Genomic DNA, 25,977 nt, shown 5'->3' on the forward strand with positions numbered 1-25,977 from the left:
GCCAGTGGTGCATGGCACTCGCTTCAACGTAGAACACATAACAGGACCCTTCGTGATGCAGTTGTTCTGTACGGCTGGGATTGTTACACTGAGACATGTGGTTGATCTGTGTTAGATCGATCAGGTTCATAAATCAATTGCTCAACACTTGGAAGTGCAAACTTACAAAGACTAAATTATCCTTGTTAAATGAATATTGTAATGGACACTGTCAACCAGTTGATGTCTTTTCCTGCATTGCCTCTTTTTCCAGATTCCTGAGCTCATCTAGGGCTTGACAATAAGGTCAGAACGGTATGGAGAGCGATATACAAACCACCGTTGACCAAAAGGGTAGGAGACTTACAGTGGAGAATCCTACATGGTATTGTGGCTGGCAATGCTTTTATTTCTGTTTTTAATCCCAATGTAAGGGAAGATTGTCCTTTTTGTTTGCAGAGGGAAACAGTTTATCACAGATTTTCGGATTGTAGCAGACTGTGCTCTTTTATTCAGTTGTTACAACAAATGTCTAGCCTGACGTCGTCATACTCAGATTCTAGTCAGAATATAAGTCTGAAACTGCTCCATTGGGCTGTGATTATGGGGCGTGTTTCAACCGAACCAGGAAAGAAAATCCAATCTGCACTCAATTGGATAGACCTACAACCAATCAGAGCAACGGAGTAAGTGACGTATGTTCTTCATTCATCTTTCCGATCGACAAATGCCTTGATCGCGGTTCTCTGTTCCTCTTTTAAAATGAATGCGCTGCTGATATCTTCTATAACAGACGCGATGGCGGAATCTACACATCTCAATTCTCCAGCGGCAGCCATCTTTGTTGTAAACAAATTCAACCCAAGCGCTCTTTGGTGACGTGGATGATTATGTTCCTGTTGATCATCTGTCCATCATCGTATAAAGCCCACCCTGACAGTTTGATTGGTCCGAACAGCTCTGGTTCGAGCATAGTTGCTCCACAACGGATCAAGTCCAGACCGAACCTCCCGACCTCAAATGTTGTGGGCGGGGCTTAGTTCGGCTGGCATCCAGGCTAACAAATGTCGTGAGGTTTGTAGAAAATATTTCTAAGCATTTGTTTATTCTTGGTTTCAAAAACATACAGTAAGTCTAACAATAAACAGATCCACCAATATCACATATTATAAACGAATTTATTTGTAAAATTATTGAATATTAATTTCTCTTCTTTCAAAAATATCAATACTTAGAATAACAAGATGAGGACCAGCTTTACATCACAAGCTGAAGATCATTAAACTAAACATACTGAACACACAATAATCCTCAAGAAAACATTATCATACAACTAGAAAATTAAGGATTGTTAACAATATTCATATCCTTCCATACAAACATCTTCACCTTCATTTACTTGCTGAAAATAAACTGTGGTTTTATTCGTCAGTGTTTGGCGGTTCAGGACTGCGATTCCCTTCCTCTGTGCTGTCGTTCTCACTGACTCCTCTGTTTTCATTAGCATTCATGTTCATGAAAAGAGGGGCTTCAACCACAGTTAGATCTTCATCCTCTAAGGGAAACTCTTCAGGACGGTTTCGTTTAAAAAACCCGCACTACACACAAACACAGATGAACAGATTGGCTTGAGACTTTGAGAGGTGAATGATGACATCAGGTGTGAGGTGATCTGATTGGTTCTTACCTTCAGCAGCAGGATCAATATGATAATGAGCAGGATGACCCCGCCCCCTACACCAGTGCACACGATCAGCATTATACTGGGTGGAACGACAAACTGCGCCTTCACTGCAATCTGAGAGGAACAGAGAAAAACTCATCACCAACTGTACAAACGTTGATCATCTTTAAATGATGGATGAAGGAGTGAGATACCTGTGATGTGTGAGGGTCGTCCTGCAGAGTGAAGAAGAAATAGTTAGAAATATGACGGAACAGTGTCTGTATCTGTAATACAGTAAGAGTGACGTCAGTCATGGACTCCTGCAGGTCTGTGGTGTGAGTTCAGACCGACACTGACAATCACGCGCTGATCAGCACAAGCACAACATCAGTTATGGCAAAGGTACAGATTTCTTTCACTCATCACCTTCAGGCCGGTCGACATCTGTTTGTAGCGGCTTCTGTTGTAGTGGAGCTCGGCGCTGATGTCCAAGACAGAATCCTCTCTGAACTCGTGGAAGGAGTATTTCTACAGCAGAAGAAACAGAGTCTGATTTCAGAGTCATTCCATCTTAAACTGGTGTTTGTCTGTGTTCGTCACTCACGCTCTCGTATTCCTTCACGTTCTGGAGAGCTGCGTCTGCCGTCAGGATGAAGTGAACTACTGAAGCTTTCTGCAGATCAAACTGACCACACTCGAACTTCCCGCAGTGACCGTCCTGAAACATCGACACAACACTGAGAACTGAAACACTGATAAACCAGAGAATACACTGAACTAAACAGAGATGAAATCCAGCAGACAGAAGATGCGTTTACTGTGACTGCTTGAGATCGGATCTTAAAGGGCTCGTTCACCCAAAAATTATCATTCTGTCATTGTTTATTCAGCCTCATGTTGTTCGAAACATGTTTAATGAATATTGCTTTTTAAATAATCTTCCTGATCAGTTTCATCTCCTCAGCTACTGACTAAGCTACTTTCTAGTATCTGTAAAACCGCATTCTTCCATCTTTAAAATATATATAAACTACGACATATGACAAATGTGGAGCAGTTAGTTCATGCGTTCATGACATCAAGGCTAGATTACTGTAATGCTCTACTGGGTGGTTGCCCTGCACACTGTTCTATTACAAATGTATTAAATGTTTAATTTAGGTTCCAATACAATAGTATATAAACTGAGAAAGTTTAGTGGACTGAATTTAGCATTTGAGGCATAGATGATGATTACCGGGTTTCCAGCAAGAGATTCCTGCCAGACCTGTTTTCTCTATTGTAAATTAAATGAGTCAGATTACTGAGACTCTCACTTTTGTCCTTAATAGCTCTTGGAGCCCGAGCCCCAGCCCTAGCCCTAGCCCCAGCCAGAGCCCCAGCCAGAGCCCCAGCCCTAGCCCTAGCCCTAGCCCCAGCCAGAGCCCCAGCCCCAGCCCTAGCCCTAGCCCCAGCCCTAGCCCCAGCCCTAGCCCTAGCCCCAGCCCTAGCCCCAGCCCTAGCCCTAGCCCTAGCCCTAGCCCTAGCCCCAGCCCCAGCCCCAGCCAGAGCCCCAGCCAGAGCCCCAGCCCCAGCCCCAGCCAGAGCCCCAGCCCCAGCCCCAGCCAGAGCCCCAGCACCAGCCCCAGCACCAGCCCCAGCCCCAGCCCCAGCCAGAGCCCCAGCACCAGCCCCAGCCCCAGCCCCAGCCAGAGCCCCAGCCCCAGCCAGAGCCCCAGACCTAGCCCCAGCCCCAGCCAGAGCCCCAGACCTAGCCCCAGCCCCAGCCCCAGCCCTAGCCCCAGCCAGATCCCCAGCCCCAGCCCCAGCCAGATCCCCAGCCCTAGCCCCAGCCAGATCCCCAGCCCCAGCCCCAGCCAGAGCCCCAGCCCCAGCCCCAGCCCCAGCCAGATCCCCAGCCCCAGTCGTTGAATAGTTAGGCTGATTGGATTGTCATCTATGCATTTGAATAGTTATGCTGATTGGATTAGGATTGGTAACATTCTAGAGTCTAGGGCGGGTTCCTAAACCTGTATACTTCATTTGCATGCTTTGTTCTGAGTGTATCCACCTCGATGTAAATCCCTCCCCCTTGAAATGTATATAAACTACAATGTCTACTGCCCTAGTTAGACTTGATGACTACAGCAACGCACAGCGAGTTCTCAATAAAGAGTAACTTCTGTTGAAAGATATCCCAACGTCTCCTGGTCTCTGCTTTGACGAAGGAAAAGTTTCCAACAGCACGCTTAATAAACAAACTACAGCTGGTCCAAAACGCAGCAGCTCGAGTTCTTACCAGAACCAGGAAGTATGACCATATTAGCCCGGTTCTGTCAACACTGCACTGGCTCCCTATTAAACATCGCATACATTGTAAAATCTTGCTAATTACAAAGCACTAAATGGTTCAGATCTGCAGTACTTGAGCGAGCTCTTATATATAAATAAAGGTGACTTGACTTGACATGAGAGTGAGTAAATGATGACAGAACGGTCATGTTTTGGGTGAACGATCACTTCAACAGCAGCTGTAAAAGGGTCTATGATCTCTTACCTGCGGTTTGATGAATCCACACGGCACTGAGTTCTGTAGAGAAGAACAGAAGATGTTTATTCAGCAGAACACATGCTGGTCTGATGGTATGAGCTGATGAACGAGTGACGCACCTCCTGCATGCTGAAGTTCTGAGGAGTTAAAATCACATGTGTAGTTTGACAGGGCAGGGTGAGCTTGAGTGAGACCGGCAGACCTTTAAGACCCAGATTCTCCACCTGTGGACACACACACACACACACACAGCAATCTGATCACGAGAAGCCCAAAAACAACACGATGAAGCTGTAGATGTGTGTTTGACTCTCTGACCTTGTAGACGATGTTGAGAGGTTTTGGACCTCTGTCCTCCAGAGAGAAGTTCAGATACGTCACAGATTCTTCAGCCACTCTGACAAACACACAATAACTCAATAACTTCTCAGTCAATCACATGGTTTTCTGTCATTTGAATATAATGTAACTGCTAATAATAAAACAGAACAGAAAATAATCTGAACAGAAAGACATTTAGATGTTGAGTTTTCAATCATTCAGAGATGAAGAGCAGATCAAACTGAAACAGAAGAAAAGAAGTTAAATAAATGCCACTCACAGACTGATCGCCAGATCAACAGCGAACTGAACCGGGATGCTCCTCCTCACCTCCGCATCGCTGATGTTTCCATTATTATCACTGTGAACAAACATACAGGATTTACTCATGATTGAACATTAAGTCATTCTTCATAACCTGGATCGCGAGCGCACATCTCTGCTGAACATTACTGATATGAAACAGCCCTGAAAACAAACAAATCTGTCAAATTCAGCCTCATTCACCTGTTAGCGGTGATCATCATCTCCATCCTGTCGGACCAGTTGTAATCCCATTTCACCATACGAAAGGTTGCCAGAAACTGAGTCTAGAAGACAGTAGAAATCACAGGTGTTGGTAGCATTGCCAAGACAATGGTTGAAAAACATTAACCTCGTTACCATCTCTCACATATTTTTGACCTCTAGCAGGTAAAGAGAGAATGGTCCATTTCGGGGTGAACTTAAAGCCACACTAAGTAGAAATTGTGTTTTTGTCAAACAGCGACCCCTAGAGTCGCTGTGGAATACTTGCACTGTCGTAAATTATATTATAACGTTTTTACATGATTGCAGCTAAATCACAAGTAAATAGTCTATAGTCTACTGTAGGCCTACTGTATAATTTAATTTGTGTTGTTTTTATTGGAATGTAAACATTACAAAATGCCAGATAACATCAATTAAGTTAAATGTACGTCGCATTATTTCATAACATTGGCCGTTATGATGTCATTAGACATGATTATTGCAATTTATCATAATAGTTTGCAAATTGTGCTCGTTTACACTATTTACAACCTCTACGTTAGGCTTATTTATAGATAATTATGTGAGATATTGAAAGCTGTTCTCATGATAATCGCAGGAATCAACGTCAACAGCGTCGTCTGATATCCCTCAGGACTACGTGATAAATACACCTCACAACACCTGAGTTCAGCTGGCAAACTAATTCGTGAGGCATAGCTATCTGATTTATCAAAACGATTCCATTTACACCTGGTCACATAAATGTATTTTTGCGAAACGGATTTAAATTCGATCTTCAATTCTCGCGCTATATGCAGATTTAATGGAGTGCACGTCACCCAAAGCAACAGATATGAGCTGCATTTTATAGATCATCAGCTAAAATTTCAAAATCAAAGACCGCAATAAGAGAGAGCAGTAACAGCCCTGGTAAGATCATTTCGTTTCTTTACTTTTAATGATGAAGATTGTGTGTTAAGCGTCTGCGACTTACTTTCACTTTGATTTGCGATAGTTTGCACGTTGGCTTGATGCAGTTGCTCATCTGCGGTGATGCGTGTTCCAGCGCGTCGTCATATCTGGATATAACATATAACCTATAACACGCTCTTACACGTTTTTTTATTTTTTTTAGCATTTTTGGGAGGAGTACAATTTACATATGTGGTTTCAACAACCATATGCATTTACACTTGTCCAGTTTCGTCTGGAATGCGTCTCAGATCTCCTCCTGAAGCGGTTTGACTTCAAAACATACGCACGAAAGCCGAAAACAAACGCTGGTTGGCCTCTCACGTCCAAATTTGAGGAAGTGGTGGGGGAAGTGACGTATGCCGTAAAGCAGTCGAATTTTGTAGTTCTTTTTGTGCTCTGGTTACTACCCGAACCCCGAAGTTACATAGTGCCAGTAAAAGCGATACAGACCCTGTCAGGCTATGGCAGACGTGTCATTCAACCTATTGTAAGTCGATGTACCATCACAAGGATCTTGGAAATATATTATGAAGGTTGAAAAGTTACAGTGTCGCTTTAAGAGGAGCGAGCGCGTTCACGTGAAACTAAAACAGCCGTTATTCCTCTGAGAATCTCCGCAGGATCAGTTACTAGTTTCACAGGTAATTTACACATATATTCCTTTGATTTGCAGATATTTATATTTATTTTTATACAGAGTAAAAGACTTGAGAAACACATAATATATGGCATTATATTAAATGTGACCGAGACCCAGTAGCACTGACTCTGTGACAGGAGCGGAAATGACCAAAATCAACACAAATGCTCACAAAATGTATAATATTAGGCGAAAAATGCCCCTGTATTAGTTCTCTTCACACACACACACACACACACATACACACACACACACACACACACACACACACACACACCTACTTGCAATATAACACGAGAGTTCCAAAAATAACAGCACAAGTGCAAATTAATATTGATTTTACACAACAGTTAAATAATAGAAAAGTTAATATTAAGTGGCTCATATTTTAAACACAATGTTTTCAATATTATTTAATTTTGATCTCTTTCACCAAGGAATGTCGTTCAAAACAAAGTCACAGAACCATTGCAGGGAGACTTCCGGAATGGCGGAGCAGCGCTCAGTCGCAACCACAGAGCGGCTTGCTTAATAACAGTCTTCTGGCCTCCCAACTTTGCTTTAAACAACGGTGGAACTACATTATTGTTGTCTGTAACTTTTTTTTACACCATATTATGTCCGAACAAAAACAGAATAGGAAACAGAAACGTAAAGGCAGAGCTCAAGCGCTGACGCTAACGGACCACAACTACGTTGCTAGCCAAAAAGAAAACAACGGCGGGAAAATAGATGACGACTTCTCAACGGACTCGGAGGTTGTAACACCGGTTGGTAGCCCCTCTTCCAGCCCTGCCGCAAAAGTAAAAAGGAAAGAAAAGAGCGACTTGTCTCTAGAGGATCTTCAGGCTAACATTCTGGCTGCAGTTAACCAGAGAGCTGATAACCTGGAACTGATGGTAAGAGACAACAAGTCAGGCATTGAAGAGCTGAAAACCTCCCTTAATTTTGCCTTCGTCGAAATTGAAGCTTTGAAAAATGAAAACAAAAAGTTATCTGAGCTTTGCTACAGTCATGAAAAAACTATAAAAAACATGGAAATTCGGCTCACTGAGACTGAAAGATACAGGCGGAGATGGGCTCTAAGGCTGTATGGGCTACCAGAGGAAAGGGATGAAAACGTAAAAAGAAAGGTGATTGACATTTGTCAGCAAATAGCCCCTAACCAAAATATGAGTCAAGTCATCGATGTCGTGCACCGAATTGGAAGGAGGGATGGCAGCAACACACACCCTCGCTCCGTTATTATCCTCTTTGCCTTCCGCACAGCGAGGGATGACGTTTGGAAAAATGCGCGAAACCACACTTTCCTGAGGGAGAAGAGGCTCCGCTTCGGTGAGGATCTCACTCAGGCTGACAAGAAGACCCGATAAAGGCTGTGGCCCCGCATAGAAGAAGCGAGGAAACAAGGAAAGTGAGCTTTTTTCAGAGGAACCCGAGCCTTCATAGATGATGTGGAGATCCTTTAAGATGTTTCCTACGGAGTCACTCTAGTTCTTTGTTGTAAATTCTTGAGTTCGTGCCTTCTCTTTCTGTTGCTGCTTTAGAGGACAAGAAAAAATACCTATGTTGGCTATATCTGCTGATAGGGTTGAATTCCATCCTCTCTCAGGGTTTCATTATATATTAACAATAATTAATATTTTTATATTATACATTATATTAACCCAGTCAGTCATTCTTGAATAACACTAGCACTTTGTAATTACTTTAAAATGTTCCAAACTCACTTTAAAGAGGCAGAAGCTGTTATTGCTTAGGTTGTTTTTTTTCTCTCGTAAAGAGAATTGTTCTTTAGCGGTTGATGAAATTACTTTCTATAAATGCCAGAGGACTACGAAACATTGTTAAAAGAAAAGCCATCTTTATTTTTTGTAAGGACTATAATGCTGATGTTATTTTCATCCAAGAAACTCACTCATGTAAAGAAGACGAAAAGTTATGGAAGAGTCAATGGGGAGAGGACATTTGGATGACTCACGGATCCAACCACTCCGCAGGGGTTGCTATTCTTACTCATAAATTTAAAGGAAAGGTTCCTAATACTGTAAGGGATACTGATGGTCACTGGATGGTTACTATTACCTGTTTGGAAGATGCATTTTTTATTTTAGTCAACATCTATGGGTACTGCTCACTCTCACAAAATTCAAAATTATTGGAAGATCTGGACTCTGTATTAAATGAGTTGATGTCTAAATATCCTTTAGCTAAAGTAATTTTGGGCGGTGACTTTAATATGGTTATGGATAACCAATTAGACAGGTGCCCACCAAAACTAACTCCAAATTCAAAAAAACGAATTGACTTCACGAAAAGGATGGATCTAATTGATATATGGAGAAAAAAAAATACATTGTTGAAAACATACACTTGGAGCAATAAAAGCCACACGCTACAGTCCAGGATAGATTTCTGGTTGATTTCGGCTGATTTAGAGCCCTCCATTGAGTCATGCACTGTTTCTCCTGCTATTCTGACAGACCATAAGGCCATTTCTTTAGCTATTCAGGACAGCAGGGAACAAAGAGGGAGATTCTCTAGCGGTTACTGGAAATTAAATAATTCTCTACTATCTCATGAAGAGCTAAAAATGAAAATAGAACTCCTTATTTCAGAACAGTGGGAGGCTGCTAGAAAAGGGAATAATTTTGGGACATCGTGGGAACTTCTCAAATATAAAATTAGAGGCGTCTGCTCGGGTTATGGCAAGATATTGGCACACAAAAAGAAAAATGTAACTTACACGCTAATCAATAATATTAACAAACTTACTGAAAAAGAGCATTTGAGCCAAGAAGATAATAATGCCTTATTAGAATTACAAAATCAACTAGATATTTTATATGAGAACAAAGCGAAAGGAGCTTTTATAAGGTCACGTAGGAATTGGATGGAATGGGGTGAGAAAAACAGCAGATATTTCTTTAACATGGAAAAAAGAAGAAATGAAATCAATTCTATAAGAAAACTTGACATTGGGGAAAAGATTAGCGAGGACAGTAAAGAGATATCAAACTATATAAGTGCTTTTTATGAAAAACTTTACTCAAAAGATATTAATCTCAAAGATCCAGAGGAAATCTTTAGCTTGATTAACTCGCCTAAATGTGTAGATGCAGAATATAATAAAATCTGCTGCCAGGACATAACTCTTGAGGAGATTATTTGGGGAATAACTCAATTAAAGAACAATAAATCACCAGGCTGTGTTGGCCTGACCTCTGAGATGTATAAATGTTTCTCTGAGTCACTAGGTACATTTCTTCTGGCTGTCTTCAAAGAATCTCTTGACAGAGGGGAGCTTCCTCCTTCTCTGAGGCAAGGTGTCATAACACTTATTCCAAAACCTCACAAAGACTCTCTATTAATCGAAAATTGGCGTCCCATTACATTGCTAAATAATGACTATAAGATTCTAGCTTCTGTCTTAGCAAAACGTCTCAAATCTAAACTACACACTTTAATTGATGAATGCCAATCTGGTTTCATGAAAGATCGTCACATAGCCAATAACATTCGCTTAGTTTTGAATCTAATTGAATACAAAGACTTTCTAGATGATGAACACCTTATTTTATTCTTAGACTTTCAAAAAGCCTTTGACACGATAAGCCACAAATTTATTTTTGACACTTTAAACTTTTTTAATTTTGGTAAGAATTTTATTAATGCTGTAAAAACTTTGTACATGGGAGGAAACAGTTGTGTTAAATTGGCTAATGGAACTTCACCCAGATTTTACATTAACAAAGGTATCCGCCAAGGCTGCCCCACCTCGCCTCTTCTATTTTTGATTGTGGCTCAAATTCTCTGTGATTTAATCCACAAGAGTTCATTCAAAGGAATTACTTTAAATGAAAGAGAAATAAAAATCTCACAGCTGGCGGATGACACAACCCTGTTTCTAAAAAATGAATCCCAAATAGGAGTTGCACTAAATATTGTACACCAATTTGCTGAAAGCTCAGGCTTGAATCTAAATCTTTCAAAATGTGAGCTGTTTTCTCTTAAAAATAAGCATTTGGGTCAAATATGTGGCATAAATATAAATATTTAGTAACTTATCTTGGAATAAAAATCAGTCATAATCACAAGTTGATGACAGAGAGTAATATCTCATTACTACATGACTCTATTAATAAAAAGTTTGACTCTTGGCTCGCAAGAGATATATCTACGTATGGCAGGGTTCTTCTTTCTAAAGCAGAAGGTCTCTCACGAGCAGCATATTTATTTACATCAATAGAAATACCTAAATTACAATGTGCCAATCTAGACAAACTATTATATAACTTTATATGGAGGAAGAAACCCCATAAAATCAGGAAAAACATCTTGACTAATAAAATTGAGGACGGGGGGTTATCTGTAATTGACTTCTCACTTTTCAATGAGATATTAAAAATCAAATGGATTAAAAGATTTCAAAAAAATCCAAACAGTTTGTGGAACATTGTGCCAAACTTTATCTTTGAAAAACTTGGTAAAATCACATTCTTACTTCAATGCCCATACTCCACCAACAGACTGCCAGTCAAACTGTCAAACTTCCATAAACAGGCTCTAACTTGTTGGTCACTTTTGTACAAACACAATTTCTCCCCTCACAAATGTTTTATCTGGAACAACATGAACATAATATATAGAAACAAGACTCTCTTTATAGAAAACTGGTTTAAACATATTATTCTGGCATCCCAATTATTAAATAACTCCAATCAAATTTTAACTTATGATGACTTCACACATAAATTTAATTTCCATCCTCCAAGAAAAGAATTAGATATTGTAACCAGAGCTATACCCCATGGGATCATCACCCTACTTAGAGATGAGACAGATTTGGATCAAATTAATATATCTTTCTCCAGCAGTGTTTCAATAAATGGTCTATCTTTTCTAGACAGAAAAGTCAACAACAAAGTAATAAAAAACCTTTTATGTGCAAAATCTATCCCTGCCTCCAGGTACAAATGGTCCCCCTTGTATGAAAATATTAATTGGAATAGAGCATGGAGTAACCCACATACATTTTTAATTACAAACAAAGTAAAAGAAATATCATTTAAAATTCTTCACCATTATTACCCCTGTAACAAGATTATTTCTAAATGTATCCCTACTGTAGAGGAAAAATGTAGCTTCTGCTCTCTGGAAACAGAAGCGTTAGACCATTTATTCTATAGCTGTTCACATAGCTCTTCTCTGAGGAATGATATACAGTGTTTCATTAATGGACAACTTGGCTCAAACATACACTTATCTAATTTTGACGTCTTCTTTTACTTTTCTGACTCAAACTCCTTTGTACAATATATAGTCAACTTATTAATTTTGCTTGGAAAATTCTTTATTCATAAATCGACATTTATGAAGACCATACCTCTTTTCAATGTTTTTAAGCTTGACTTAAAAAATTATATAGACTGTATCTCTGGATTAGATGGTAAATCAGCATCAAAATGTATGCAATACTTATATAAGTTAACTTTATAATTAATTTAACTGATATTTACTGTCTGATACTCTGGCTGTGTACTTTTATGTTATTTATAATTTTTATACAGATTATTTGTTAGCCTACTTGTATGATGTTGGTCTCAATTCTCTATTGGCTGATGTGTATTTGTTACTTTTTTTTATTATTTATTTTTATTTTTTTATTCCTTTTGAAAACGTGAACTGTATCTAAATGAATTTTGTATTACAAGATCAATTAATTTTTTAGCAAATTGTATCAAATGTGTTATGCAATAATAATAAAAAAAAACGTTGCAGGTCTCCTAGCAACACAGATGGGTTCCAATGAATCGCGGTTTTGAACGAATCAAAGATTAAATGAATCACTCATTAAGGCAGCGACTTGACAACACCTAATGGCGGATTTAGTTTTAGATCGAAAAAGTAGAATGTGAGTTTTTCATAATTGTAATTATGCCATTGTAACTGCAGTGTAAATGCATATGCCACCTTTGAGCTGCATTAAACTAGCCTGGCTAACGTCAGCCCTCGTCTCAGACGTGGTCTGGGAACCAGTGTTGCCAACTATTTTCAAAGGAAAGTAGCTAACGCCTCCCCTAAAAGTCGCTAAATGTAGCTAGATGACGTCATACGTCAATTAGCGTATTCATGACGTCATCGCGGCGTACTTGCGTTCTGCCTGCCTAATGTTTTTTTCTCGTTAAAATCATGCTCACATACTGTATTTTAATATAACACACTATAATATAATATAATATAATATAATATAATATAGCCGAATGTCCAATGAAGCTGTTCTCATTTACTATTTTTTTTTTTGTCAGACAATAGAACGAGTAGCTGTTGAATGACTATTTTTTAAATGTGTAAAATGATCTGAATTGAGAGAGTTCGGGAACTGGGTGAACTAAAGCACTGTGATAGTGAGTATTACAAGTGATAAGCAGAAGTAATAAAATAAAATGGTCAAACTAAATTCTTTAAATATAAAATAAAAGATAAGTGATAAGTCCGTGTAAACAACACTGCTCATTCACGTCTGCCGTGCTGCTGCTCCTCTCTCAGCCATTCACTGAACAGGGTAGACGCAGAGAGAGGTGTGTGACGGCAAGGAGAACGCAAACCTCGCGCTCGCAGGACTGTGCTGGCAACATTTGGAGGTTACTGAGGTTTGTCCAAAAAGTAGCTAGATTTGTCGCTAGTCGCTTTTTTGAAAAAATTTCGCTAAAGGGGTCTGAAAAGTCGCTAAAAATAGCGACAAAGGCGCTAAGTTGGCAACACTGCTGGGAACCACATGTTAATTTTCTCGTATTTGAGGCGTGGTTTACGAATGCCCGGAACCGTTTATTGGACGCTACGAATGTCTATCAAATGCGCCTGTACGTAGCTCATAGCCAATCGTTTCAATTATACCAGATGACGCATGTAGAGTGACAGAAATTCGACGAGGAAGAAGACGAAATAAACTTGCGTTCTAAACTACTTAGAACACTATCTAAGGCTGCATCGAAAGGTAACTTCGCGTCTGATGCCATGTTAGATCCATAGATATAAACAAACTGCTTCGGTGTGTCGCATAGACGTCGTCATCGTCTTGCTGCTCCCTCCCCGTTCGGTGATTGGTCCCCTCGCTGAGGCGAAAATCTAGTCCATGGAATCCAGACTGCCTAGCAGCGTGAATAAAATCGTGCTGTGCACAAGCCAGCATGGGGAAACCCAGGCTAGCATTAAACACTCTGGGTAAATACATATAAATGCCACTTCTGAGCCACTTGTACAGCGCAAACATGGATTATGTTGATACCAATTTAATTTTATAACAGCATTTTAATTGAAGTAATTGATTACATTTAAGAATATTACATACATTATGACACATACCTTTAATAAAGTTAAACAACTTTCCCCTTATAAAGGTTAATAACTGCCCTTGGAAGTAAAATGTAAGGATATATTTCAGTTCTGCCACTGTCTTGTGACTGTATGTGTTCATTCATCTCCTCATGCTGACAGAGATGTGAAACTAAGTGTTTCTGCATGTTCATCTGTCCTTACATGAGGAAAGATACTACAGTCTGTCAGTGTGTGTGTGTGTGTGTGTGTGTGTGTGTGTGTGTGTGTGTGTGTGTGTGTGTGTGTGTGTGTGTGTGTGTGTGTGTTTTACCGTGGTGCCGCTGCGGTACACTGGTAGATTGATACTGCAGGTGGTTCTGTTCATAGCACCGCTGTCACGATCACCACAGCTGCATCGAGTCCGGCTGGGCTGTTTGTTGAACACACACACACACACAATTGACATAATCCTTAAAGGCCAATTCACACTGCACCGACAGACACAGCACAGACAATCACCACCAGATTACAGTACGACACTTTTCAGACATTCCACGACCCAAAAAACATCTGGCAACATATAACACACTGATTCAACAAAACTCGACAGTGTCTGTAGCTGTTGGTCGATGTTGGTTGATGTTTGTCGATGCAGTCTGCATTAGACTTAAAACAACACAACATCAATTATTTAGACTTTTATTTATATATTTAGAAACTTAATTTATATATTTGATTCTTTGACCTATATCTTTATTGTAAATTTAAACTGAATATTTCAGATTGTAGAATTGGCACCGTTTCAGTTTCAAAATTGGAATTTAAATTTGATGAAACTCTAGATGGCGCAGACTAATAGATCTTTAACTTATTTGGTAGTGATCACATCATCATCTGTATAGTGCAGCTGATTGGTTGCTGTTGCCATGGTGGCCAATGAGCTGCGGCTCAACATTCAAACAAACAACGGTAGTGTTGCTGTTAGCAGTTAGCAGTTAGCAGTGTGCATCTGAAATCAACATCTGAGATAAGTGCACACTCTTTTACTCCTTATCTCTGTGCATATTGTGTGGTTTGCTTATTAATTCCCAAATGAGCAATCATAACAGTGTAAGCGTTTCGTTAAATCTTGTGGAGTGATTTACTAAGCATATAAGCTGCAGCATTTACTCAGGTGTGTTTATGCCGCAGCGAGCGGACTGTTGTATGTCATTGCTGTGAGGAGGATATGCTGTCTGAAGGCGGGCGTACACGGTGCGTAGGGCCCTATAAAATCCGTTTTATTTTTTCCCAAATTCCGTTTTATTTTTTCCCAAATTTCCGTTTTTTTCGTTAAAATTTTTGCAACATTTTTTGTTTACGAGTGAGGGAAGGATGGAACGGGAGATTGACAGACGGATCGGTGCAGCTTCTGCAGTAATGCGGTCGATGTACCGGTCTGTCGTGGTGAAGAAAGAGCTGAGCCGCAAGGCGAAGCTCTCGATTTACCAGTCAATCTACGTTCCTACTCTCACCTATGGTCATGAGCTGTGGGTCATTACCGAAAGGACAAGATCCCGGATACAGGCGGCCGACATGAGCTTTCTCCGCAGGGTGGCTGGGCGATCCCTTAGAGATAGGGTGAGAAGCTCGATCACTCGGGAGGAGCCGCCATAGACATAATAAATACATAGAGACGCCCTATTGGCCGCTTTGGAACGTTGCTGCGATACGTCAACGCGTCCGCCATTTTGCGGAGGGCAAGACTGCGCTGTAATCAAATGCAAGTAAACAGGTGAGCTGCGTTTTTTCTGGATAAAAACAAAAAAAAAATTACATTTATCAACCGATTTCAGTGGTTTGTATGTGGTGTACAAAAAAGTTCCATCTCTAGTTATTTAAAATCTCGATAGTTAGACTTATAAAATATTTTTTTTTTAAATAAGGAATGGCCGCTCAGGGTTGTCATGTATTTGGCTTTTTATTCTTGGATAAGAATTGTGAACACCCCCATACTGAGATATAATTTAATTTTCACATTCAATTAAATAAAGTTTTCTTATTGTGGAAAAAGCATATTCTGTCATTGACCCGATTTTAGCAATAACAAAGATAACTGATGGATCCTTTATGGTATTACATATATGGTACAACTACAGTGCAATGCAAATAGTAAATATAAGATAAAGTGAGAAATAGGCTAATAGTAAATAGTTTAGTCAATAAAATAAACAAACAGTTAACAGCATAACTATAATAGATTGATAATCGCAAGTGGTATATTATTATAATAACAATAATAAATAATGTACATTTATATATTTTTAAATATTCTTACATAGGCTATATAAAATAAAATGACGCAACCCTGTCTCTTTTTGTTAAATTTCAGTTTTTAAAAGGTATAAGAAGCTATACAAGTCAAGAAATAAAGTAAATGATTCAGTCAAACATACAGCAGGCTACAACGTTAAAGTTAAATAGCCTAAATATATAAAGTTATGAAACTTCACTTTGCCCTCAGCCAAAACGATTTGCCAAGGAACAAATGAGACCAAAGATCGCCCTTTAAACAACTACATTGTCGACTGAAAAACTCTTAAAACTACATTTCGTGACACAATAACAGTAGTATTTTTAAATTTCGCGGCCTTTCTCCTCTGAAAATAAAAATAGTAAATGAAATACAACCAGAAACAAATTTTCAGTTTTGCTTGTGAAAGGTAATATCCTGAGACCTGTTTTCAATTGTGTGGTCGATTTGTAAAGCCCCAAGCAGCAGCACGAAATAGGCATTTTTCTCAATTCTCGTTATGAGAGGTATGGGAAAGTTGCCCTCCGCAGTATGGCGGCGCCGTTGACGTACGATCCAGCGGCCAATAGGGCGTCTATGTATTTATTATGTCTATGGGAACCGCTGCTCCTCCACATCGAGAGGGGTCAGCTGAGGTGGCTTGGGCATCTTTTCCAGATGCCTCCTGGTCGCCTTCCCGGGAAGGTGTTCTGGGCATGTCCCACCGGGAGGAGGCCCCGGGGAAGACCTAGGACACGCTGGAGGGACTATGTCTCCCGACTGGCCTGGGAATGCCTCGGTGTCCCCCCGGAAGAGCTGGAGGAAGTGTCCAGGGAGAGGGAAGTCTGGGCATCTCTGCTTAGACTGCTGCCCCCGCGACCCAGCCCCGGATAAGCGGAAGAAGATGGATGGAATTTTTGCAAATTCTGTTTTTTCCGGTTTCATTTTTGGGAATTCAGTTTTTTTTTTTTTACCCTTTACTGTTATTTTAGTCGTAAAAAGAGTGCTTTTAATGTTAATGATTAAAATGTACACAAATAAAATAGGAATGACCTTAAATTTATTGAGGTAACAAACATCAAATTTACTCAGTACTTTTCAGTAACAACAAAATATGAATGGTAATGAGCTTTATACTGTCCAGTAAAATAAATTATATTTGTTTATATAAGTTTAAATAAAAGTGCTCCATTAGCGTTTTCTTTCAAGTAAAAAAAAATAGGACCAAAAAAACCCTAATTTTCAGAGTTATACATGAGGTACTTATAAGAATCATCTTTTCCATACAGTACATTAAAGTGCATCAAAAACAAGGCAAAATACAGCAAGTAGGGCCTACTCCCTGAGTTATGAAATTAAAGTTGACTTTGTCATCATGTAACAGAAGTTGAATGCAGCAGCAGTAATGCACGTCTGTAGGGACGTGGTGGCCTTAGTACTTCTCCTTGTTCTTCACATGGCTTTTGGAGAACAGGTGGTCAGTGCATGTATTTTTGCGCTTCCAGTCAACAGAATGTTGACAACTTACAAAACAAGAGTTCGCCTGACACATAAAAGTCACGTGGGAACACTGGCTGCGTGGCGTGAGCATGGCGTTTTCCATGTCTTGGCACACCAGAAACGCGGCTGCTGCTAGGTGACATATGATAAGCCTCATTGGTGATATATTTGACATATGGGGAGAGAGTTGTGGAAGGCTTTATACGTTCACACCACGCAGCCAGTGTGTCGCCGGCCTTAGCGTCGAGTTTCTTAACTTTTTCGCCGACGAAAGCAGAGCCGTGGAGAGCCGCTTCACCATGCCTTCATTGTTTTGAAGGGGGAACTGAAATGACGGGAGGGGTTGTGTCGCCCAGATTTGCTTACTACTACTGGCCTACTACTCTACTGTATGTTTGAGATGTCATGCTTTCATGAAGGTTGACAGGCTGAAAGGTGCTGTTGTTATCTTTGTTTTTACAAAAGATTTTCTGTTAATAATATTATTATCCATGTGGAGACATGTCCCGGGACACTCTACACACACGGGGGCAGTCATGGCCTAGTGGTTAGGGAGTTGAACTGGTAACCCAAAGGTTGCTGGTTCGATTCCAGAACCGGTGGGAAATGACTGAGGTGCCCATGAGCAAGGCACCTAACCCCTAATCGCTCCCCGGGCGCCACACAAAGGCTGCCCGCTGCTCTGCTCTGTATCCACGTTTGCAGTGTGTGTGTGTTAACTACGCACTACTCTGCTCCTAATGTGTGTGCATTAACTTGGATGGGTTAAATGCAGAGGTCAAATTCCAAGTATGGGTTACCATACTTGGCCATCACGTGTCACTTTCACACACACACGCACACACACTCTGGTCCACCATCTTTGTTGGGACTCTCCATAGACATAATGGTTTTATACTGTCAGAGGTGGACAGTAACAAAGTACATTTACTTGAGTACTGTACTTAAGTACACTATCTGTACTTTACTTGAGTATTATTTTTTCTGGAAATTTTTTACTTTAACTTTAACACTACATTTGAAAGACAAATATCGTACTTTTTACTCCACTACAATTCTGTCAAGGTCATTGAGTAGAAAGTAGTAACGTCGTCAGTCAGGGGATGATTTTGGATTTAGGAGTTGCATTTTGGTTGGAAATGAAAGTAGGGTTGACGTCAGAACACGACTGATGTTGGTTTCTGACGTCAACCCGATTTTCATTTTCAACCACAATACAACGTCTGTCCAACGTTGGAGATAAACGTCAATCTGACGTTAGACTCTGACATCATCCTGATTTAAATTTTCAACGTTGGGTTTGCTCTTCTACATGCAAATTGTGTCATTGTTTTGGAGCACACTAGCTTATAGATAACAGTAAGGCTAACATATTCATTATAACTAAACGCCAAAAAACTTTAAATGGGGCACTATTTGAGGGAACAGCCATTTGCGTGCCCGAAACCATTGTGGACGTTATTGAGTGCACTTATTCAATCTAGAAATAAATGTGATATTGATATGAGGGTAGGTTGGCATAGATTCAGGCATAAGGTACTGTGTATTGAAAAACAATGCATTGACATTTACTTTTTACTTTTGATACTTAAGTACTTTTAAAAACGAGTACTTCTGTACTTTTACTGAAGTAAAAATCGGCCTTTACAACTTTTACATGTAACAGAGTAATATTTGACCAGTAGTATCTGTACTTTCACTCAAGTAAGGAAGTTGTGTACTTTGTCCAGCTCTGTATACTGTACAAACTGTATATTCTGTCCCCTTACACTAACCCGACCCCTAAACCGACCCATCACACACACACACACACTAACCCGACCCCTAAACCTACCCATCACACACACACACACACTAACCCGACCCCTAAACCTACCCATCACACACACACACACACACACACTAACCCGACCCCTAAACCGACCCATCACACACACACACACACTAACCCGACCCCTAAACCGACCCATCACACACACACACACACACACACACACACTAACCCGACCCCTAAACCGACCCATCACACACACACACACACTAACCCGACCCCTAAACCTACCCATCACACACACACACACACTAACCCGACCCCTAAACCTACCCATCACACACACACACACACACTAACCCGACCCCTAAACCTACCCATCACACACACACACACACTAACCCGACCCCTAAACCGACCCATCACACACACACACACTAACCCGACCCCTAAACCTACCCATCACACACACACACACACTAACCCGACCCCTAAACCGACCCATCACACACACACACACTAACCCGACCCCTAAACCTACCCATCACACACACACACACACACTAACCCGACCCCTAAACCTACCCATCACACACACACACACACTAACACACACACACACTAACCCGACCCCTAAACCTACTCATCACACACACACACACACGACCCTTAAACCTACTCATCACATACACACACACACACACTAACCCGACCCCTAAACCGACCCATCTCACACAACATTCTGCATTTTTACATTTTCAAAAAACAACTCATTCTGTGTGATTTATAAGCTTGTGTACCTCAGTTTAGGCCCACTGTGACACAAGTCCCCATGAGTGTGTGTGCATTCAGGTTTAAGTCCTCACCGGGATAGAAAAACATGTACACACTCACACACACACTCACACACTGCATAGATACTTAATTACTTAATCATACTGGCTTCACAGCAGGTAGTCAGATTTTTGTTTTGTTTTATGTACCAGTACTTCTACATTGTACAGCTGAAAAAAGTAAACTATGTTTAACAAGATTTCATCTTTAATATGAATTAGTTTGTCAGAATTTTTCATCGTTTTTTTTCTTGTATACTTTTAAGTTCCATTTATTTGGTGCTTTGTTCAATCTCAAACCATATTTTTTATTTTCATTATTAAGATGTGTGCACAAGAGTTTACTGTAATCTCGGCAAACATTAAACTTTTCTGAAATTATGCGTCTCGCTTTGGTCTGCACTGGAAGTGTTCTGTTTGCTCTGCTAAACTATAATTACTAAAACTAAAACTGAAACTAAATAAAATAAAAACTAAAATTAAACTAACAAAACCATTAATGAAACTAAAACTAAACTTAAATTTAAAGCAAAATTGAAAACGATATTAAAATAAAAACTAATTTAAAAAAGCAAAACTATAATAACCTTGGTTCGAACACTCAGGAGGTCGTGAGATATTGCACACATTACGAGTCAGTTAAACTGATAATAGTGCCAAAGCAGCTGGTGCACGACACGACTGAGCGCTAAACACAGAGACTTAGAGCTTTCAATGTTGCAGGCAACTATAGCTTCAAGATAGATAGAGAGGGGTGTGTGTGTGTGTGTGTGTGTGTGTGTGTGTATGTCTGCGTGTGTGTCTGTGTGTGTGTGTGTGTGTGTGTGTGTGTGTGTGTGTGTGTGTGTGTGTGTGTGTGTGTCTGCATGCGCACGCCTGTATGGTTGCCCGGCGCAAATCTAAAAGGGGTTGGTCTGAAGTAGCTTCATTATTCATAGGTGTGGTTTGGGCGTAACGTGAAATACACCAATCAGAGCGTCATCTCACATTCCCTTTAAGAGCAGACGCGCTTGTTCTAAACCGGATTCCTATTATAACGTCGGATTTGCCAGGCGCGCGCCAGCAGCGGTTCACAGCCGAGGAGACCAACGCTCTCGTCAGGGACATTGGGGATGGAGAAACACACCCAAATTAACTTCGGTTAAACAGGCGTATGATCATTTGGGTAAATGTTTAAGTTAGATGTATGCTTTTATAATAAACTATCTATCTATCGTAATGTATGATTTGCAAAAATGAAAACTGCTGCTTCTGTGTAGATGAGAGAATCAAAGTGCGCGTTGTGCACACGCTACATTGATTATGGCCGAGCATGCGCCCTTAACATAGCATATGAATAACATGCGCAACGCGCCACTGACTTTAAACTGTTTTTTTCCTGGTCAGTGGCGCAATTGTTTTCTAAACCTGCAAAATAGCATGAAGGAACGTTTGCGCCGGAACACGCCTCCTCTTTTCACTGAACCGCCCCGGGGAGCGCAAGTGTATTTCCTAACTTACCGACGTGCTTCTGTGGAGGGAAGAGTCCGCTGTGCGCGGGTGCAAAGTAGGAATGATACATGCGTCGCTGTACAAAGTCAATTGCGCTGGGTGCAAGATAGGGCCCTATAAGTCATAAAAAAAGGAAAGAGGTTTCTTAAAAAAGTACAATTGTTTGTAAAACTATGTGCACTGAAGACTGAAGATTTGAGTTTGAAGTTAGAGAAAGCAGCATGTTAGGGGGAGTAATGTTTCTCCTGGTACAGCCTAGCACACAGAGCTCACGGGAGTATCTCAAGGTCACTCAACAGGAGTTTCACCAGACAAACCCAGCAATACATGGAGAAACAGGGTTTGATTTAAACTGTTTTGAGAAACGGGAAAATAGACCGCCAGGTAAACTGACTGATTTAGCTCTAAAGCTTTAGAAAATGTTGGGGGGACTTAACCTCTTATATAGACTAAGCCTCTTTCTGAACCTTTTAGTCCAACCAGACAATTTTAAAGAAAACACAGTGATATGATATTAATACAGCTGATAAGCTAGCTTGACTTAAAGAAAAGTAGAGAAACGGAAACAGAATGTATAATTTATTACAGATATTGGACCAAATTGAACACCTTAGTGAGAATTTAATCTTTGAAGTTTTGACTGATAACAAGATGTTCCTACATGGGGACAGACATTATAATATTACTATTGTATATGTTAAAGATATAATACTATTGCATATGTTAAAGATATTACAATTATAATGGAGTTATTTAAAAGTCAAATATGGATGTTAAATATAGTAAACAAGAAATAAGATATTAAAATAATTAAGTGGGTTACATATTATAGTAGTTGATGTATTTTTAGGAAGTCCTAGCGCCTGCTGCATGAGTGCACTCCCAATGCCGGGTCGCACAAGGGAAGGAATTTGTTGTTAACCCCAGTGCCAAACAGATATGTGGATGATCCACTGTGGTGACCCCTATAACGGGAGAAGCCGGAAGAAACATAGAGAGAGAAAGAGGATGGGTCGTCGGAATGAATTTAGAAAAAATAATAATAATGATAAAATAATAATGTACATAATAAAAGTAAATGTATAATTATTACTACGGTGGAAGAGATAGTGAGTGCTTTAGACTGACCACATAGTTTTAGGATGTTTAGAACAAAGACAAGGTTTGAATATTGATTAACTGAAATTAGTTCTAACGTAAAGTATTAAGATATGCGGCAGAGTGATCAAAATACAGGAACAGCTGTTAATAGCCTACTAATAAACGTTGCAGGCAAGATGTGATAAATGAAATTAATATTTTTCATGTTACAGCTATTTAACAAACTGAAAATCAACAAGTACTGCATACAGAGTGACTGTAAGACATGTCTGAATAAGCTTACATGGAGATTAGCCATTTACAGATGTAAAAATAATAATAAAAGTGAGGATAGTTGACTAAGAAACTTGGAGTTATTAGAACATTTCCTCTTATTTAAAAGGAATTTGATCCTTGCTATAAAAAACAAGGTGACAAATGAAATTTAACAATAAAAGTATGATTAAGATGAAGAAAAGCTTCTTAAGTTAGAGATAACTAGAGAGGTATTATCAGGATTGAGGTTCATTTAATGATAAATTGAAAAAGAAGATTGTCAACAAACAATGAGAGAACCTAGTGTGTTGTTGTCTTCCAGGAATATAGGATGAGTTCTCCTCAAAGTAATAATGAATGACCCAGTGACTATCAGCGAGCACATGGATGCAGGACTGTTTCTGTACCAGGGTTGCTCAATGCGATGAATGTTTGAAAGACATTAACCAAAGTATTTTGCTGGTGTATATGGTAGGCAATAGGCATAGAATTTGGGGCATGGACCTTTGGTGGATTAACCATTTAAGGCAAAAGTACGGAACAAAGGTGTACAAAGTAATCAGACTTGGAAACAGCTGGGTATTTCTAGCGTCGTAAATATGGTCATAATGTATTGAAATAAATACAAATGACGTAGAAAGCAAGTGGCTGCTGGTTTTGTCCCAGGAGACTTGGGAGAAAACTTAGAGAGCCTAAAATCTTGCTTTGAAGAAGGAAATATTCCAACCAAAGTGAGAAATGGTTAATGGAAACAATTGCTAAAAGCTATTTACAATATAGCGTAAGAATGCTGTCACGGTTCATGAATTCACTGTTTTCTTCGTGTCTCGTGTATTTGTTGTTCTGTGTGTGTGTGTGTGTGTGTGTGTGGGTGTGTGTGAGTGGGCGTGGCCGCTCGTTTCAACTGATCAGCGCGCCAGCTGATCTCATTCCCCGCACCAGCTGCTGCCAATTCACTCAACTATAAAGACTCATCGCACTCTCCTCTCTTTGTCAGATCGTTGTTTGGTGTCCTCAGTGTGTGTTCATCGTGTGCCTGTCTGCAGTCCTGTTTCTGGTTCCAGTTCCTGTTCAGTGTCTTCATGCTTTTCGTCTCGTCTGGATGTTCACCTGCACTGGATTCACCGTCACCACTCTTCACCAGCACGCTGACCATCTTGTCCCTGCGCCACTAGCCCACCCGAGTTCCTGAACTGTTTTTGTGTCTTCTGACCCCTCAAATAAAGAGTTACTTGCATTAATGCTTCCGCTTTGTGTTTTATGACAAATGTATCACAATAAAAAATCTCCCAAAAAGGGGGAATATGATTAAATGCATAATATATATAAAAATAAAAATTGACATGACATGATTGAAAGGCAGAGGTGATCCTGTGTGCCAGTGAACTTCTGGAAGGGGGAGAGCCTGCTAGCAGAGGTTCACTCAGCACGACCGGCTGGTCTTCAAGGAAATACTGAACAAGACCACCAGCAAAGCACCTCGAGTGCCTGTGCCAAGAGAAAGAGCTGGCACAAGATTAACAAAACAGTAAAATATTAAAAGTTGTTGATGTGGATAGAGTGATACTTTGGAATTGGAATTTACTTATCAAAAACAAAGAATAATGCTGAAATATAGAAAAATCCTGCTAATAGAAATCAATTGCTGTGGGTAAATGATAATTATTGATTGTTTAAATTATTATGGATGTAGCAGCAATGTGGCATTTTGTTGATTTTATTGTAGCCTAACTGTACAAGCGATTTAAGTGAACTAAAGCTTTTGGGAGCAAAAGAAAGCAGGAATTTGAACTATAAAGCTAATGTGGAAAATCTACAAGCATAAAATATAGAAAGTGGAAAAATATATTTAATAGTACATAAAGGAAGAACATTTGAATATTGCATTATGGAACTACTGAAATTATGGGATTCTCATATCTGCATAATCTTGCCTGATGAATCCACCGTATAAAGCACTAGAATATAGGTGACATTAGGGTAAAAAATTGAAGAAAAACACAAAAAAACAATGATATTAGTATTACAAACGAAAAGAACAAGATGGTTTAAAGTGAATGTCCTGATAGAAATATTTAATAGGAAGGTAAACGGAGATTATTCACTGTAAGGTGAATCTACCCTAAAGGAACATTACAGGAAATTAAGATTTTGACGATAAGAGAGAAAAGTATACATTTGGTTAGAACTGGAATATTTGGGGAAAATGGAAAGACATCAGTAAACACTGCAACAGTATAGTCAGTCTTAGCAACGTTTAAGAAGAACATTCATGGACAAATTAAATATGAATTGTGTAAGAATGTAATTTAGAAAATGGCATAGAAGCAAATCCTAAAAGTCTTAATATAGTTATGGAGACTTATTTGGTGATAATGAAACTAATATTTTGAAAACTATTAAATAATGTGAAGAATATAGAAGAATATTCTAGCATTGGCTAGAAGGAAAAATAACCAAGAGATAATGGTAATATAAGATAAAATAATACATGGATAGGAGGCTAATACCTTCTACTTGTAGCAAGAGTGAGAAATGAAAAATGATATAAAACATGGGTTATTTTTAAACATCATCCTAAATATCATGATAAAATTAAAATTTAAATAGACAGTATTTCTTTTTAGAGGGAAAAAATGTGTGCACGTACTTGGCAGCAGAAACGAAGAGTGATATCGAATACATGATGATAGCATATGGAGCATGTAGGCCAATAATATCTAATGAGAGTCACATAAAATAGATTAGGACTATGGAAAATATTGCAGTATCGGTTATATTAAAGGGCACCTATCATGCAAAATTCACTTTTA

General features: G+C 39.6%; 2 protein-coding genes and 1 pseudogene across 3 annotated transcripts in view; 1 reads left to right on the forward strand and 2 right to left on the reverse strand.

Annotated features, from left to right (window-relative positions):
* Positions 1 to 25,977, reverse strand: part of LOC309495688 (integrin alpha-M-like) — a 264,013-nt pseudogene that overhangs the window by 180,418 nt on the left and 57,618 nt on the right. The window lies entirely within an intron of this gene.
* The window catches only part of LOC309495704 (DELTA-sagatoxin-Srs1a-like), a 144,880-nt gene that overhangs the window by 9,557 nt on the left and 109,346 nt on the right, over positions 1 to 25,977 (forward strand). The gene's annotated exons all lie outside the window — the stretch shown is intronic.
* Positions 1,144 to 15,218, reverse strand: LOC309495697 (integrin alpha-D-like). The gene is made up of 11 exons (XM_082165505.1): positions 14,273 to 15,218; positions 5,004 to 5,086; positions 4,777 to 4,857; positions 4,494 to 4,572; positions 4,295 to 4,399; positions 4,182 to 4,214; positions 2,250 to 2,363; positions 2,072 to 2,173; positions 1,858 to 1,878; positions 1,667 to 1,777; positions 1,144 to 1,577 (listed from the first exon to the last, which is right to left on the reverse strand). Exons 1-11 carry the CDS (start codon positions 14,405 to 14,407, stop codon positions 1,401 to 1,403), a joined length of 1,041 nt encoding a protein of 346 aa, XP_082021631.1. The 5' UTR covers positions 14,408 to 15,218; the 3' UTR covers positions 1,144 to 1,400.

This window comes from Leuciscus leuciscus (assembly GCF_965113295.1).
Source record: "Leuciscus leuciscus genome assembly, chromosome: 3".
Taxonomy (NCBI): Eukaryota; Metazoa; Chordata; class Actinopteri; order Cypriniformes; family Leuciscidae; genus Leuciscus; species Leuciscus leuciscus.